Genomic DNA, 15,146 nt, shown 5'->3' on the forward strand with positions numbered 1-15,146 from the left:
GGTCAGGCACAAGGTTGACGTTGCCATGGGAAAACCACCCCCCAAAAAACTCCCCGAGAGGGAGGGGGTTCACCCCAGATAGCAGCGTGCTCCTTCCGGAGGAACTGCCTGTCTCATCTGCAGGTGGGGCAAGGGGGCTGTGGGGCTGGTCCACGTGTGCCTGCCTGTGTCCCCGTGGGCGGCTGCATGCCAGTCCTCTGGTCCCTCTCTCTCGGATCCCAGGAATCCCTGCCCGCAGCTGGTGCAGCACCTGCCTGCGGGCCAGGGAACATTGGCCTGGCTCGTGGCCGCTCTGCCCTCTGCCCTCACGTGTCAGATACCGTTGCGTTTGGAGGAGGAGGAGTCCTCTTGCACCCAGCACGCTCCCCACCAGCTTCCCCAGCACCCTCCCCACCTTGCTCAGTGTCCCAGCATCAGGGCATTTGCCCTGCGAACCAGGAAATCAGTGTTTGGGGATCTCAAGGTGGCATCGTTCAGCTGAGTTCAGTCCTTCCCTCGCCAGGTGGCCGGCAGAACTCTGCAAGGCCGGGGCCATACTGACGGCCTCCCCCACTGGATGAGCTCCCCACAGACTCTTCGGGGAGGCCAACTACTGTCCCCAGAATTCCCACTGACGTTTGTGGCCTGCCTGGGACTCAGGACTAAGAGAGGAGCGGGGGTGCTGTGTGGGAGAAGCCAGACTAGAGACAGGCTGCCCCCTGTGACCCCCATACCCCTGATACGCTGTGTGACCTGCACAGGTGGCCTTCACCTCGTGCGCTGCTTCCTTGTTTGAAAATGCCAGAACGGCCGGGCGCGGTGGCTCAAACTTGTAATCCCAGCACTTTGGGAGGCCGAGACGGGCGGATCACGAGGTCAGGAGATCGAGACCATCCTGGCTAACACGGTGAAACCCCGTCTCTACTAAAAAATACAAAAAAACTAGCCGGGCGAGGTGGCGGGCGCCTGTAGTCCCAGCCACTTGGGAGGCTGAGGCAGGAGAATGGCGTAAACCCGGGAGGCGGAGCTTGCAGTGAGCTGAGATCCGGCCACTGCACTCCAGCCCGGGTGACACAGCAAGACTCCGTCTCAAAAAAAAAAGAAAATGCCAGAACGTAGGTGCCCTGGAGTTGCCCCAGGAGCACACAAGCCTGGTGGGTGGCCGGCCCTGCGAGGCCCGGAGGCCATGTCGGGTGTGTGGATGGGCTCGTCACTCAGTGGCAGGGGCCTGTGTGTCAGCCCCGCCTCTTGCCGTCACATTCTTCTCCCAGGCTGCCTGTGCAGGCGCACGCAGGCTGCAGCTGCCTCCACCCTGGCGTACTGGGTCTACAGGACTCCAATGGCCCGCGCTGCACTCGTGAATTCCCCGGGGAGATTCTGCTCCAGCACAGACATGCTTGTCCTTCTGGCCGTGCCTGCTTGTGAGGATGTGGCTATGATGCTGTCCTTCCTTCACTTTCTCCTGGTGTTCTAATGTCACTTCCTCTGAGCAGGAAACCCGCTGTGTCTAACCATTCTGATTGTGCCTTTATTTCTGTCCTGATGGCATTGCCTTGTTTCCCGATTTGCATGGAAATGGCAGCGAGGACCCAGGCTGCCGGCTGTGCCTGGATCAGGTGAGCCTTGCCGTCTGCGGCCTCCTGAGGAATCCAGGCAGGAAGGGGAGCGCACGGAGACTGAGAGCCAGCCACCCTTTTCTCTCGGGGTTCTTTTGATTATCACCAAGTAGCCCCCAGACCTGAGTCCATGAGCACCAGTTCCATTTGCACACAACTTTTACTGAACAAAGTGTTTGCACACAGCAAGGCACGCCACCGGCACCCCGGGACGTCCATCTGTAGCGCGTCCAAGGAAGGTAGGATTGTGACACCCAACACAGCGGGCACTCAATAAATGTCTGTTGAATTGAAATGCGTTACATTCAACGGGTATTTATTGAGCACCCACTCTGTGCCAGACGCTGAGCAGGGCGCCGAGGGGGACAGAGAAGATGAGAGCAGCCCCTGACCTGGAGAAGCGTGCAGGGAGCTGGGAGAGGCAGAGACGCCGACAGAGCGAGCGCACGCGCATCCCGCCGCCGCCTGCCCGCCGGGCACCTCTGTGGCCTCGCAGGGGCCCAGTCACAAACTCATCTCACCCACAACACCATCAGCACATCTCACCCGAGACTGAATTCATCATTCAGACCTTCATCCATCCCGCCACCAGATACTTACTGAGCACCTACTATGTGCTGGACATGGTGCTAGGCAGTGGAGAGGCAGTGGTGAGCATGGCCCAGTCCCCGTTCGCCAGCAGGGAAGCCAGAGGACTCTATGGCGGTGACAAACCAGGGAACCATCCCCATCCCATTAGTTCCCAGCAGGCACTGCCACCCCTCCAAAGAGGGCATCATATTGAAATCTATATTTTACTATCGACTACTTTTCTGTTCCTGTTTATATTACACATAGGGCATTATCTGGACTATGTGCAGAGTAGTTTATATTATGAGTGCACCTGATTTCTACACAGGAAGGGAGGCTATTGAATTTCTGTTGTAACACGTTTTCTAGGACAAGGCTCGCTGCCCTGGGGGAGGAACACAAGGTGGTGTGGACTCTGCGTCCCCAGCACTCAGGCCTGCTGCTACTTGGGGTCCCACATTCCTAGCCCCTTGAATCCCCATCCTCTCTTTTGAGGTCTCCCACATCCCACCCTCGAAGGTCAGAGGCGTATCAGCATAATACAAACCCCCTGGGCAGCTCGAGGCACTGCCCAGAGGACTCAGCGGCCCCTAGAAAGGACCCAGCACTTCCAAAGGGAATAAGACCCTTTCCTCAAATCCCAGCACATAAGGCACATGTGAGAGGTGGGAGGATGGGAGCCAAGGGTGGTCTGGCCAGGTTGGAGAGGGGGTAAGGAAAGCTCTGAGTTAACCTCCACGGCAGCACAGGGAAGGCCCCAGTTGGGGGCGCTTTACCCCCAACCTACCTGTGGCTTGGCATTTTTCTGTCACCTTCTGTGTGTCCTCTCGCTGTGGGACCGGGCAGAGTCCCGTGTCTGGTGGGATGTGCTTGTCTCTGCTTGTCTCCCCACTGCCAGGTCTCTGAGCCTGTTGGGAGGGAGGGTTAGGAGACAGCGCCCCACTGCAGCTTTTCTGTTCCTGGGAGCAGAAGGGAAGGCGGTGGGTGGGGGCCGGGGCAGCGGTGGCCTTCCTCCTTTCCCCTTTTACTCCTCTGGAGCTACAAGGTGGGGCAGAAGAGTTCTTCTCACGTCCCTTAGTCCGTGGTCGAAGGAAGAGGCTCCCTGACGTGCTACTGTCAATCTCGCGAGGGTATCTGGTGGGAAGGGCAGGGCACCTGGCTCAGGCTTAGAGACATGAGACCCCCTAGGGGTGGAATTCGCAGACATCAGAACTGGAACAAGAGAGTCAGGCACTGTGGCTTATGCCTGTAATCCTAGGACTTTGGGAGGCCGAGGCGGGCGAATCATGAGGATGCCTGTAATCCCAGCTACTTGGGAGTCTGAGGCAGGAGAACAGCTTGACCCCAGGAGGCAGAGGTTGCAGTGAGCCAAGATTGTGCCATTGCACTCCAACCTGCGCAACAGAGTGAGACTCCATCTGGAAAAAAAAAAAAAAAACTGGGCCGGGCGCGGTGGCTCAAGCCTGTAATCCCAGCACTTTGGGAGGCCAAGGCGGGCGGATCACGAGGTCAGGAGATCGAGACCACCCTGGCTAACATGGTGAAACCCCGTCTCTACTAAAAAATACAAAAAAATAGCCAGGCGAGGTGGCAGGCACCTGTAGTCCCAGCTACTCGGGAGGCTGAGGCAGGAGAATGGCGTAAACCCAGAAGGCAGAGCTTGCAGTAAGCTGAGATCTGGCCACTGCACTCCAGCCTAGGCGACAGAGCGAGACTCCATCTCAAAAAAAAAAAAAAAAAAACTGGAGGAAGAGCATAGCGGCCCATAGACAGTGGGTGGGAGCTGCCAGTGAACAGATGCAGGCAGTCCCCAACTTCTGACGTGGGACTGTGTGACTTTCTGCTGGCATGAAAGCAATGTACATTGGGTAGAAAATGTACCTCCAGTACCCACACACCCTCCAGTGCCCACACACCCTCCAATGCCCACACACCCACTCTGTTTCTCACTCTCAGCACAGCATTAAGCGATGTCACGAGACTGCCAGCCCTCTATGATGCGCCAGGCTGTGTGTGCGCTAGATGACTTGGCTGAAGGCTAATGCAGGTTTCTGAGCATGTTTAAGGCTGGCTGGGCTAAGCCATGATGTTCACTAGGCTAGGTGCATTCAATGCGTTTTCGACTTATGGTCTTTTCATCTTACTGGGTTTATGGGATGTGATGAGCCCTTGGTGAGCCAGGGGGCATCTCTCTGTATTTCATGAGTGCTTGGTGTGTTCCAGTGCTGTCCTGGGTGCTGAGGACAGAGCAGAGGCCAAAACAGACAAAGCTCCCTGTCTGTGGAGCTGACATTCTACTGGGGGCTGGGAGACAGACAGAAACAAGCTGAAAGTGAGTTAATCAGTGCCCTGTTCTAAGAGGGCTAGAGAGGGCTGGGGGAAGGGTGCGCTTTCAAATACAATAAGTAGTCAGGGCCGAGAGACGGTGCCTGGCACAGCTTGAAGCGGGTGTAGCCTTGAATAGGGCCGGTATATGGGGGAGGACATTCCAATTCCCCCAGGATGGAGGCCGGGCCGTGGGTTAAAAGAACAGTGAGGGCCATGCATCGGGTCACAGAGCAATTTGTGCGCCCTTGAGAGGACCCAGGCCTGGCCTGACTCAGGGTTTAAGCAGCACAGACAGCCTACAGGCAGGTCTGGAGGCAGGAGCAGGGCAGCCTTGGGAAACCGAGACAGTAAGGGTGGCGGGGGTGGGACTCGCCAGAAGCTGGTGGAAGCAGGCCAAGGTCCAGTCAGGAAAAGTCTGGAGTGCAGTGCCAGGGAGGGAGACGTTGGCACGACACGAGTGTGAGAGGAGATGTTGCATTTTCTGTGTTTAAAACATCAGAAGGCAGCTGCATGCACAGTGGACTGGAGGCTGCTCAGCCAGGACAAGAGGAATTGTGGTACCCACAAAGCATCTGGGGCCCTGAAAGGATCTCACTGGCAGGGCCTGCATGGGGGCAGCTCAGGAACCACTGGGTGCGGGAGTGATGGAATCAAAGAAGACACTGGGTTGGCTCTGGCGCAGGCCGGCAGAGGCCACCTTTACTCAGAGATGGGATGGGAACAGGTGTGTGTCTTCACGTTGCCTGGGAGAACCTGAGACATCCAGGGGGGTTGCCAGGGGGCAGATGGAGCTCAGAGGAGAGGTCCAGGCTGGAGGCAGAGACTGAGGGTCCCTGCCTCCCAGATAGGACTGGAACCATGAGAGCTGGTAGCCCCAGCCACTCTGACTGTGAGTGCGTGGCTGTGTCCTGAGTGTGTGTTCCTTTCTAAAGAGGGTCTGAGACCCAAATAAGGTGTGATCTCCTGCCTGGCCCCCAGCCTACTCCTTGTCAGCGTCCTCCCATCTTCCCATCTCAGCAAAATGCTGGGAGGAGACAGAGAAGGAGAGAAAGAGAGAGAGAGAGCATGCACATGTGTGTGCTGACAAATGGGCAGGTGGGAAGGTGCCATCGCGGGGCAGGAGACTCCACGGAGGCAGTGGGGAGGAGCGCCCAGGAGGGAGAAAGCCAGGAGAGGGAGTGGGCCAGGGAAGCAGGGAAGGGGGTGGCCAGCAGGGCCGATCCTGGGGAAAGGGCGTGGAGGGACAGCCCAGGGAGAGCTAGGGGCTCAGACGTGGCCACTCTGGCATCCAGCTGGCATCCGTGCCGGAGGGCCCCTCGGTACAGAGGCTATTAGGGAGGAGTGGCCAGCTGGGGCCACAGTGATGGTCTTTCTGGAAGGCCTGGCCTCCTGCTGGGTGGGCAGAGTGCTCTCTGAGCCCCCAGAGAGAGCAGAGGGAGGTCCAGAGGTCAGGGAGAGGACCCCAGCCCAGGAAAAGATGCTGTGGCTGGAGGTATACACCACCCTGGGGACAGTGGCCCCAGGCAGAGCATGCTGGGTTCTGGAGTCCCAGGGAGCAGCCGCTGCCGTCGGGTTGGCTGGAGACTAGCTTTCAGCTGGAATCCCCATGCCTCCCCGTGCCCAGCAGGCTTACCCATGCCTAGGGACTGGACAGGTGTGGCCTTCCAGTTCTACAGGTAGCAGCACAGGCCTGGGTGGCACCCTGTGTCCCTTTGGGAGCTCACATTATCTCACAGCCACAGCCCCAGGGCTTCCTCTGTCCTCCTCCAACGGTGCCTGGGCTCTGGAGAGCCCCACCCACACCAGAAGCTCTGCCTCCCTCACCAGTCTAGCTGGACGGGCCTCTCCTTCACCACCACTCAGGGATGAGGGGTGCCTGCCTTCCTCAGATGGAGACACCAAGGCTCAGAGAGGGGACCCGAACCTGTGCAGCGCCACAGCCTCCAAACCTCCTGCCCAGGCACCTGGGAGCGGATGGGAGCTGCCCAAGCGAGGGCGTCACGGGTCAGGTGTCCACAAAGCAGACCCAGACGCTGTGTAAGTCACAGTCCTCTGCCCACAAGATGCCCAGCCTTGAATGTCCAGCAGTGACTTTGACCTCTGATGAGCCAGCCTGGAAGAGGACAGACCCGCAGAGAACGAGCTCAGGGCCCTAGAGCACGGATCTGTCACCTGTGTGCTTTTCTCCCGGTGGACTCTCAGTGCCTGGGCGCAGTGTGAGAGTCCCGTGCCTCCCGTTCCCAGGCAGCGGCTTCGCCATCCGTGCCTGTGGTTGGCCGTGTCTTCCCAAAGGCTCCGGGGACAGCTCCCTGAGCAGCAGCCTTCCTTCCTGGGACCCAGCGTTCGTTCTGTGGGGTGGGGGACATGAATGTGGCCACCCTGAATACAAAGCCGCAGAACTGTCCAGAAGAGCACATGAGGGGGCCTCAGAGAGTGCTGCCTGAGGGCGCTGGTCCACCCACAATTCAATCCCAGCCCGTCCCTTGCTATGTGACCTTGGGCACTGCATGCGGGCGCTGGTCCACCCATGATTCAATCTCAGCCCATCCCTTGCTGTGTGACCTTGGGTACAAGAGAAACTTCTCTGAGTTTGAAGTTCCCTCATCTGTAAGAACAGGGATGATCCAGTCCTGCCAGGGAGCATGTAGGGGTTGAGGAGCTTGCACGTGAGCACACGGGGATCCTGTGGGCTGACCCCGAGGGATGTTGAGGCTCAGCACCTCCAGTCCACAAGCCAGGCCATGGCAAGCCCTCTGTGGTCATCTTGGGCCCGTCTCACTTGCTTCTGAAGTCCACAGCTCAGACCAGCCAAAGGACCTCTTGTTCACCACTGCTCAGGGATGAAGGGTGCCCGCCTTCCTCAGATGGAGACACCAAGACTCAGAGAGGGGACCTGAGGCAGGAGTTCGAGATCAGCCTGACCGACATGGAGAAACTTTGTCTGTACTAAAAATACAAAATTAGCTGGGCCTGATGGCACATGCCTCTAATCCCAGCTACTCAGGAGGCTGAGGCCAGAGAATTGCTTGAAACCAGGAGGTTGCAGTGAGCCAAGACCATGCCATTGCACTCCAGCCTGGGGAACAAGAACAAAACTCCATCTCAAAATATTAAATAAATAAACCAGTGATTCTCAGCGCTGGCTGTGCACAGGATCCCTGGACCTTTAAAATGTGCAGATTGCTCATCCTCCCCAAGAGAGGCCAACTTTAGGAGCCCAGACAGCAGCCCAGGGGGTGAGATAGAGTCATCTTGTCTCTCCCTGTTCTTCTCTGCTACCTACAACTAAACAGACCTGGAAATGATACGGCAGACGGTTGGTCACAGGAGAACTCTAAAGGTGGGAACAGCAAAGTGGCTTGGCAAGGCAGCCTCAGGACCTCAGGGAACAGCAGCCCTGCGTGCCCACTCCCACCCCCACCCAGCGTCAGGAGGTGACCCAGGCCTGCAGCCTCCCAGCCTCCCATGCAGTGGCAGAACGTGGTAAGGCAGGTGTTTTCCTCCCGCAGCCACACTAGCAGATGGGCAGGTGGCCAGCAGGCACGCCGCAGTCCTGAGAGTGAACCCAGGGACGTGGTCTCCACCCATGGCAGGCATCTCCCACCCCCACCCAGTGACACAGGACACCCCAAGAAGGGCATTTTATCCCCACGGGCAGCACCAGCAGAGACCGAGTGGGCGGACCAGCAGCTCCAGGTGAATCTAGCAGACCAGAATAGCACTTCAGCAAGCATTCTGAAAAGCAAACTGTCATTGGAACCACAACCTCCAAAAGACCAGGGCGTACACGCGAAACCTAAACAGGGGGACAGCCTGCTCAAATAGAGGATTTAACACTTAACAAGATCAGTCTCCTAACATAATATCCAAAATGCCCAGGATACTGTAGAAAAATTATCCATCACACCAAGAACCCCGAAGATCAATGATTCGAATGCAAAAAGACAGCAGAAGGCCAGGCGCAGTGGCTCACGCCTGTAATCCCAGCACTTTGGGAGGCCAAGGTGGGCGGATCACAAAGTCAAGAGATCGAGACCATCCTGGTCAACATGGTGAAACCCTGTCTCTACTAAAAACACAAAAATTAGCTGGACATGGTGGCGTGCACCTGTAGTCCCAGCTACTCGGGAGGCTGACGCAGGAGAATCGCCTGAACCTGGGAGATGGAGGTTGCAGTGAGCTGAGATCGTGCCACTGCACTCCAGCCTGGGCGACAGCACAAGACTCCATCTCAAAAAACATAAATATATAAAAAATAATGGCTGAAAACGTAACAATTTTGGCAAAAGAAAGAGACATAAACCTGCAAGTTCCAGAAACCAAGTGAGTCCCAGAGAAAGAGGATAAACCCCACAAATCTGCACCAAGACGTATCATAATTCAATTTCTGAAAATTAAGGATAAAGAAAAAAATGTTGAAAGCAACCAGAGAGAAAAAACAGAGGGGAAACACCAATTCGCGATTTCTCACCAGAAACCACAGAGGCCAGCAGGAAGTGCCCTGACATCTTTCACGTGCTGAAACAGCACAAGTGTCCGCATGAATCCTGTGTTCAGTGAAGTATCCTGCAGACCTACCCCTAAGGAATCGTCTCCAAACAGAAAGGAAATGATAATAGAAGGCTTGGAACTTCAGAAAGGAAAGAAGAACATTGGAATAGTTAAAACCAGGGACAAAGCATGATAGACAGCCCTCTTCTTGGAAAGAATCATATTCTTACATCACATTGGATGGTTGAAGCAAAACTTCTAGAACCATCTGATGTGGGTGCTCAAAGGAAATAGACCTCCCTGAGACAATTGTAGTCAAAGTGGGGAGGATGACACAGGCTTCGTGGAAGAAAGGTTTCCACCTGCGTGTGAAGCGGTTAAAAGTCAAGACCCGTCGGCGGCAGCCTGGGCACTGGGAACCTCACGCGCTGTCCAGGTGACTCCAGGGGCAGGCAGGTGGAGGCCCTTGGGCTTAAGAGGGGTGCAGGACACCACCGAGGGTGTTCTCTGTTCTTGAGGCGGTAGGCCAGTGTGCATCAGAATGGTCTGGAAGCCTTGTGAAAACACAGATCCCTGGACCCCACCCCCAGAATTCTGACACAGGAGGTCTGGGGTGGGGCCCAATAATTTGCATTTTTGACAAGTTCCCTGGCAAGGTTGGGGCTGCTAGCTGGGGATGCCAATTTGAGAACCACCCCTGTAGCACCTTTGCTGATAAGGACCTCCCGCTGAGCCGGCGGGGCCCTCGGGATCCCAGAGCATGCCGGGCTCTGGGCATAAAGGAGGAGGCAGGTGTCTCCTGGAGGAACCCCAGGACTGCAAGGCAGGCGGCCTCGTCCGGCGTCCCAGGGCTGCCGCTACCTGGCTGGGTGACCTCAGGCAGGTTCCTGCATGTCTCTGGGCCCTGACTCCCCTTCTGTACATGAGAAGAGCTGGCTAGGCCTTTTACCTGGGGGTGCCTCGGAGGGGCTGGGAGGGGGAGGAATAGCCCCAAAGGTCTGGCCCCCACCCCTCTCCCCACGTCTGTCTTCCCAGCTCCTCATTTGCCTGTTTTGCATATCAGCGTTCACATAAAAGCTCGCATGTCGAGGGAGTTCCTCTGCTAAGATAAGTTTGAGGACCTTGATCTTGATGTTTAAAAGGCCTTCCTGACCCACATGTGTAACTTTCCACTGGCTACCCTGTTGCAAACAAGTCCCCAGCTGAGGCTCCTCCCACAGGCTTCTCTGTGTCCCTATATGACCTTCATGGAATTTCTTCTCTGTCCTCATTGAGTCCGTGAGGAACCCCCAGATGAAACCACCGGGAGAAGCATCCTTTGCTCAGCAATGAGGTCCCTGGAGTGGGCGGGTGGGCAGTTCTGTGCACAGAACCTGCCTTGCCCCTGGAGGCACGGTTCTTGCTAAAGACATGCAGCCTTGTGAGCACGGAAGGATGTGAGCCACCTTCCCCTCGGAGGCCTCATGGGCAGCCTGGCAGCTCCCAGGAGTGAATGTGGGCATCTGGCCCTGTACGTGGCTGGCCTGCGCCACTGGGGCCCAGTACTGGGGTGACACCCACAGATGAGGCAGGTGTGGGCCGTGCTCTTTAAGACCCCACAGGCTAGTGGAAAGACAGACAGTTTAGGGACCCAGGACAGGTCTTTTAAGGATGCTTCCCTGGGTGTGGAGGGCCCTGCCTCTCCAGGTCCAGGCTCTGCCCCTTCCTTTCCAGAATGCAACCACGCCCCCTCTGAGCCAGGCAGGCGTTCACTTCCTCCCTGCTGTCCCATCACATGGTGTTGAAGAGGTTACTTTGGAGGTCTCAAACTTCCAGCAAGCTCCCAGGCCCATCCAGAGCCAGCCAGGCCCACCTAGGGCCAGCCAGGGACACGAGTGATGGAGGGAGCTCGGTGGGGGGCTGGGAAAGGCTGCCCCCTTCTGGCAGCCCCAGGGAGCCTTGCCCCACAGGGAATCCAGAGTTCGTTGTCTCAGACCAGCCCTCTATTATTTCACGAGAAGCTAGAAATTTGGATTTTACTATGAAGCCCCCCAATTGCAAGCAACTCAGGATTTTATTTATTTATGTATTTGTTTTTAGAGACAGGATCTCACTCTGTCTCCCAGGTTGGAGTGCAGTGGTGTGAGCATAGCTCACTGCAGCCTCGAGCTCCTGGGCTCAAGGGATCCTCCCACCTCAGCCTCCCAAATAGCTAGGACCACAGGCGTGCACCACCGCAGCCATCCGTTGCTTTGTGTAGGGGTGGTCTTGCTATGTTGCCCAGGATGGTCTTGAAATCCTGGCCTCAAATGATTTTCCCTCCTTGGCCTCCCAAAGCTCTAGGATTACAGGTGTGAGCCAATATGCCCAGCCAAGAAGTTTATTAAAATAAAATTGCCTCCAGACCCCACGTGCTTGGTGGTGGGCCTCCATTTGCCCCCTCTGGCACAGGATGGCACAGCTCTGCTGTTCCTCCAGGGTTCCAGAGACTGTGTCCCTTCCTGACTCTGCCCAACTCCCCTGTCTGTAAAGTGAGGGGCTTGGCCCAGGTGCCAGGTGGTGCCCAGGCCAGCGCCTGTGGCTGAACACAGGGGCCAGCTGGGCTGAGGTTCTGTGGCGTTTCCGGTGTCATGGTCAGGCTCAGGACATTACCCCGCCGTGGCTTCCTCCTCAGTCAGTGCCCTGGGAACAGAAGGTCACCCCTGAGGCAGGGCATGGTCCTCAGGGGGACTCCCCTGTGTTACTTGCCCAGCCTTGTCCACCCCGGTGGGAAGCCCCCCAGGGCTGCACCCCCCTCGCTGCTGCACCTAGGCTGCGCGCGTGACAAAGCTGTGCTGTGTCTGTTTCAGGATTCCCCTATTCCAAATCTGACCCTCTCCCAGGACATGGAAAGAATGGCTTGGACCAGCGGGTAGGTACTGACCCCTCCCTGGCCACGGGGTACTAACGATTGCTGTGAGGCTGAGCACGCTTCCCACAGCTTCTTGACCACGCAGCAGGAGGAGAGGCCCCGGGGACCCTGCGGCCCACCTGCCTCTGCCTGATGCCCCACCCAGGGGCTGCTGCTGCCACCACTGCTTTTTCCCTACCAGGACCGGAGCAGACCTAGGCAACACCCCCCCACCCCGCCTCCCTGCCCCCGGCCCCAGAGAGACCTCAGTGTGTGGGAGCAGGGGAGACAAGGGCCACCCACAGTTATCAGGCCCAGCTCCAAGAAGCCCCGCCTAACCCTCTTCCTGCTCCTGTGGCACTGAGCCTGACAACCTTCAAGGGCTGTTGCATTTGGTGAGCCTGTGTGAGCCAAGTGCCCACCTCCTTATCTGGGATGGCCTGGCCTTCACTGCTATTACCGTTACCGTGATGACACCAAATAATTCTTAGCATCCAAGGCTATTGCTTGAGGCTGCACGGAGATTGGATTAACTCGAAGTCAGGCTCTTTGGCTGCCCCCAGCTGAAGGCTGGTGCCATCTCCTACCCTGAGTTTGCTGACTCTTGGGGCATCTGAATATGAGCCCAGAAAATCTGGGGGCTGATTGCCTTGCAGAGGGGCCAGGTCCTGTTCCCCAGGACAGTTAATGCCTTAGGAAGAGCTGCTCGTGTTTGTTCCTCTGCCCACAGCCTCACAGGTGTCCCCGGTGAGGACCCCTAGGGTGGGGCAGGCCTGCTGGTCCCAGACCTCCCAACACACAGACACGCACACACAGCCCAGGGGTCTCCCCATTGCACAAGGCAGCCTCGTCCTAGTCTGGAAATTTGTTCATAAACAGAGGCAATTCGCCTCTCAACAGAGGCCACTAAAAAGCAAACCCCGTCTTTGTTGCACTGGAGCAGCCTTGGCTGTGTGTAACCCCTGGATGGCGTCCTCAGGCAGGTACTCTCTCCAGGGGCAAGGCCACAGGACACCGTCTCCAGAAGCCGTGGGTGTCCTCTTGGGCCGGCATTTGTTCTTTCCATCTCCTTCAGGCTCTGTCAGACCTGCTGCTGTGTTTTTGTCCAAGGCCCAGCCTCCCCGGATCTCCCCCAGGCCCATCCTCCCCAGATCTCCCCCAGGCCCAGGCACCTCTGCATGACTTGATTCTAGCCAACCCCACCCCCACCCAACGAACTGCTCTTCCCATTCTGGAATGGGCCTCACTGGGGACCATGCATGTGGCATGCTTCTTTGAATTCTCTCCAAAGGAATTCTCCACTCTTCTTCTTCCACATGGAAAGCAGGGGAGATAAGAGGGCTGGACCAATGTCCACAGGACTCCTATGACACCAAGATGTGAAAATCCCTGAGCTCAATGTTAGGGGTCCTGGGGACAGTGGGAAAACTGTCTAGAATGTTCCCTTCTCACCTGGAACAGCTGTTCTCTGACCCTGGGGCTGGTGAGCGCAGTGTTCACAGTCCGAACCAAGCCAAGGTGTTCCACCACCTGAGTGAGGTCCTGGAGACTTTCCTCAATACATAGAAGGAAAGTGAGAGAACAGCACGCTCTGCATTTGTAGTCTTGCGTCACTGACGCCGGGGCTGTGCATCCTCTGGGAAGGTTCTTCTCTAGGCTCACTTGCTAAAATGGTGCAAATTGATGCCTCTCAGCATCTGCAGAGAAGGGCGTGGTCTCCAGATGCGGCACTGTTTGAGAACAGCGGATCCAGACATTCTGGCAGGGACAGTCTTCACTCCCTCTCCTAGAACTATTGAGAGCAGAACCTCAGGCTTTACAGAATTAAGAACTAAACTTGTGTGAATGTGTTTCTCCTGCAGACTAAGGGGTGGGAAGGAGAGCATTAGCCGGTGTGCTCTCTGCATGTGCTAGGAGAACTGATACCCACGGAATTCATCATCACGTGGAGATTCTTAGCTTTTCACATTGCTTCTGGGGGATATGGGCGAACATTATTAACGACTTTGCTTTGGGATTCTCTTTTCCCTGCTAATGTTCTTTCCTATTTTTTCACTCTTTCTAAGACTTTTATGTACTGTTGTGCCTGTTTCTCAGTGAGAAGGCCAGATACTTGATCTTTCACATGACCAGCCTTTTGCAGGGTGGCCCTGCTCAGCACCTGGACTCATGCCCTTCCCCTGGAGATGCCCTGGGAGTGCGTGTCCATGCCCTGTTGCTGATGGCCTACAGTGCTCCTAAGTCATTTCCTAGGTCGTTTCCTGATTTGTCTTTACTTCCAGAAAGGATTCTGGGTGACCTCCAGCATAGATGCAGTGAGACCAAAATCCCGTGAACACCAAATCACAAAGGAGGAGAGGAGGAAACTATAGGAGAAAATTACATCAAAAAACAAACAAAAAAATATTACCTGAGAGGTGGGGCACAGTTGCTCACGCCTGTAATCCCAGCACTTTGGGAGGCCGAGGCAGGCAGATCACTTGAGGTCAGGAGTTCAAGACCAGCCTGCCTCCCCATCTCTACAAAAATTAAAAAATTAGCCAGATGTGGTGGTGGGCACCTATAGTCCCAGCCACTTGGGAGACTGAGGCAGGAGAATTCTTTGAACCTGGGAGGCGGAGGTTGCAATGAGCTATTAGACCACTGCACTCCAGCCTGGGTGACAGAGCAATACTTTGTCTCAAATATATATATATATATTACATGAGAAAAGCTGTCAAAGCTTACCTCTGAGCTTCCTGGTAGCCAAGGCATAGAGGCAATCATGGCAGTGACGTATTCCTCACTGTCTGATGGAAGAGGGGAAATTAGTTCATCATGGGAAGCAAAGGCTTTCCTGGGTGTTCTTCCAGAAGGATTTGTTACAAGAGCCTAGTGACCCAAAGCACAATATGTCCTAAAGGTCATTAAAATGTCCTAATAGCCAAGCCTGCCACAGGGCCTGATGCATGGTAGATGCTCATAACCTACCCATGAAATGAACAGAGAACAGAGGCCTGCTACTGCTCTCCCTGTGGATGAGGCAGTGATGACTCTGACAGGTACCACCTGTCTGTTCATCAGAACGTGACCACTGGCGGCAGCCGGTCCTCGTGGTAGCTCCCTGGAGGAAGGCCCCTTCTGAAACAGTGTCATGCTGAATGTGAAGAGACTGAGCTGCGCTATTAAAAGACAGACTGTCAGATTGGATTTTTAAAATCAGATGTGCTATCATCATATACACACTTAAAACTACTTTCCGGCCGGGCGCGGTGGCTCACGCCTGTAATCCCAGCACTGTGGGAGGCCGACAC

The 15,146-nt window shown here is 56.0% G+C and overlaps 1 protein-coding gene across 4 annotated transcripts in view; it reads left to right on the plus strand.

The window, feature by feature from the left end:
- ABLIM2 (actin binding LIM protein family, member 2) overlaps nt 1–15,146 on the plus strand; it is a 194,076-nt gene that overhangs the window by 153,323 nt on the left and 25,607 nt on the right. For 2 of the 4 annotated variants that reach the window (XM_011935390.1, XM_011935389.1), the window contains one exon: nt 11,813–11,874. The exons of the other annotated variants lie outside the window; for them this stretch is intronic. In XM_011935390.1, the coding sequence (XP_011790780.1) occupies nt 11,813–11,874 (62 nt within the window). The remainder of the gene's footprint in view (nt 1–11,812; nt 11,875–15,146) is intronic. 4 annotated transcript variants of the gene reach the window in all.

Source organism: Colobus angolensis, unplaced genomic scaffold (genome assembly GCF_000951035.1).
Source record: "Colobus angolensis palliatus isolate OR3802 unplaced genomic scaffold, Cang.pa_1.0 Scaffold143, whole genome shotgun sequence".
NCBI lineage: Eukaryota > Metazoa > Chordata > Mammalia > Primates > Cercopithecidae > Colobus > Colobus angolensis.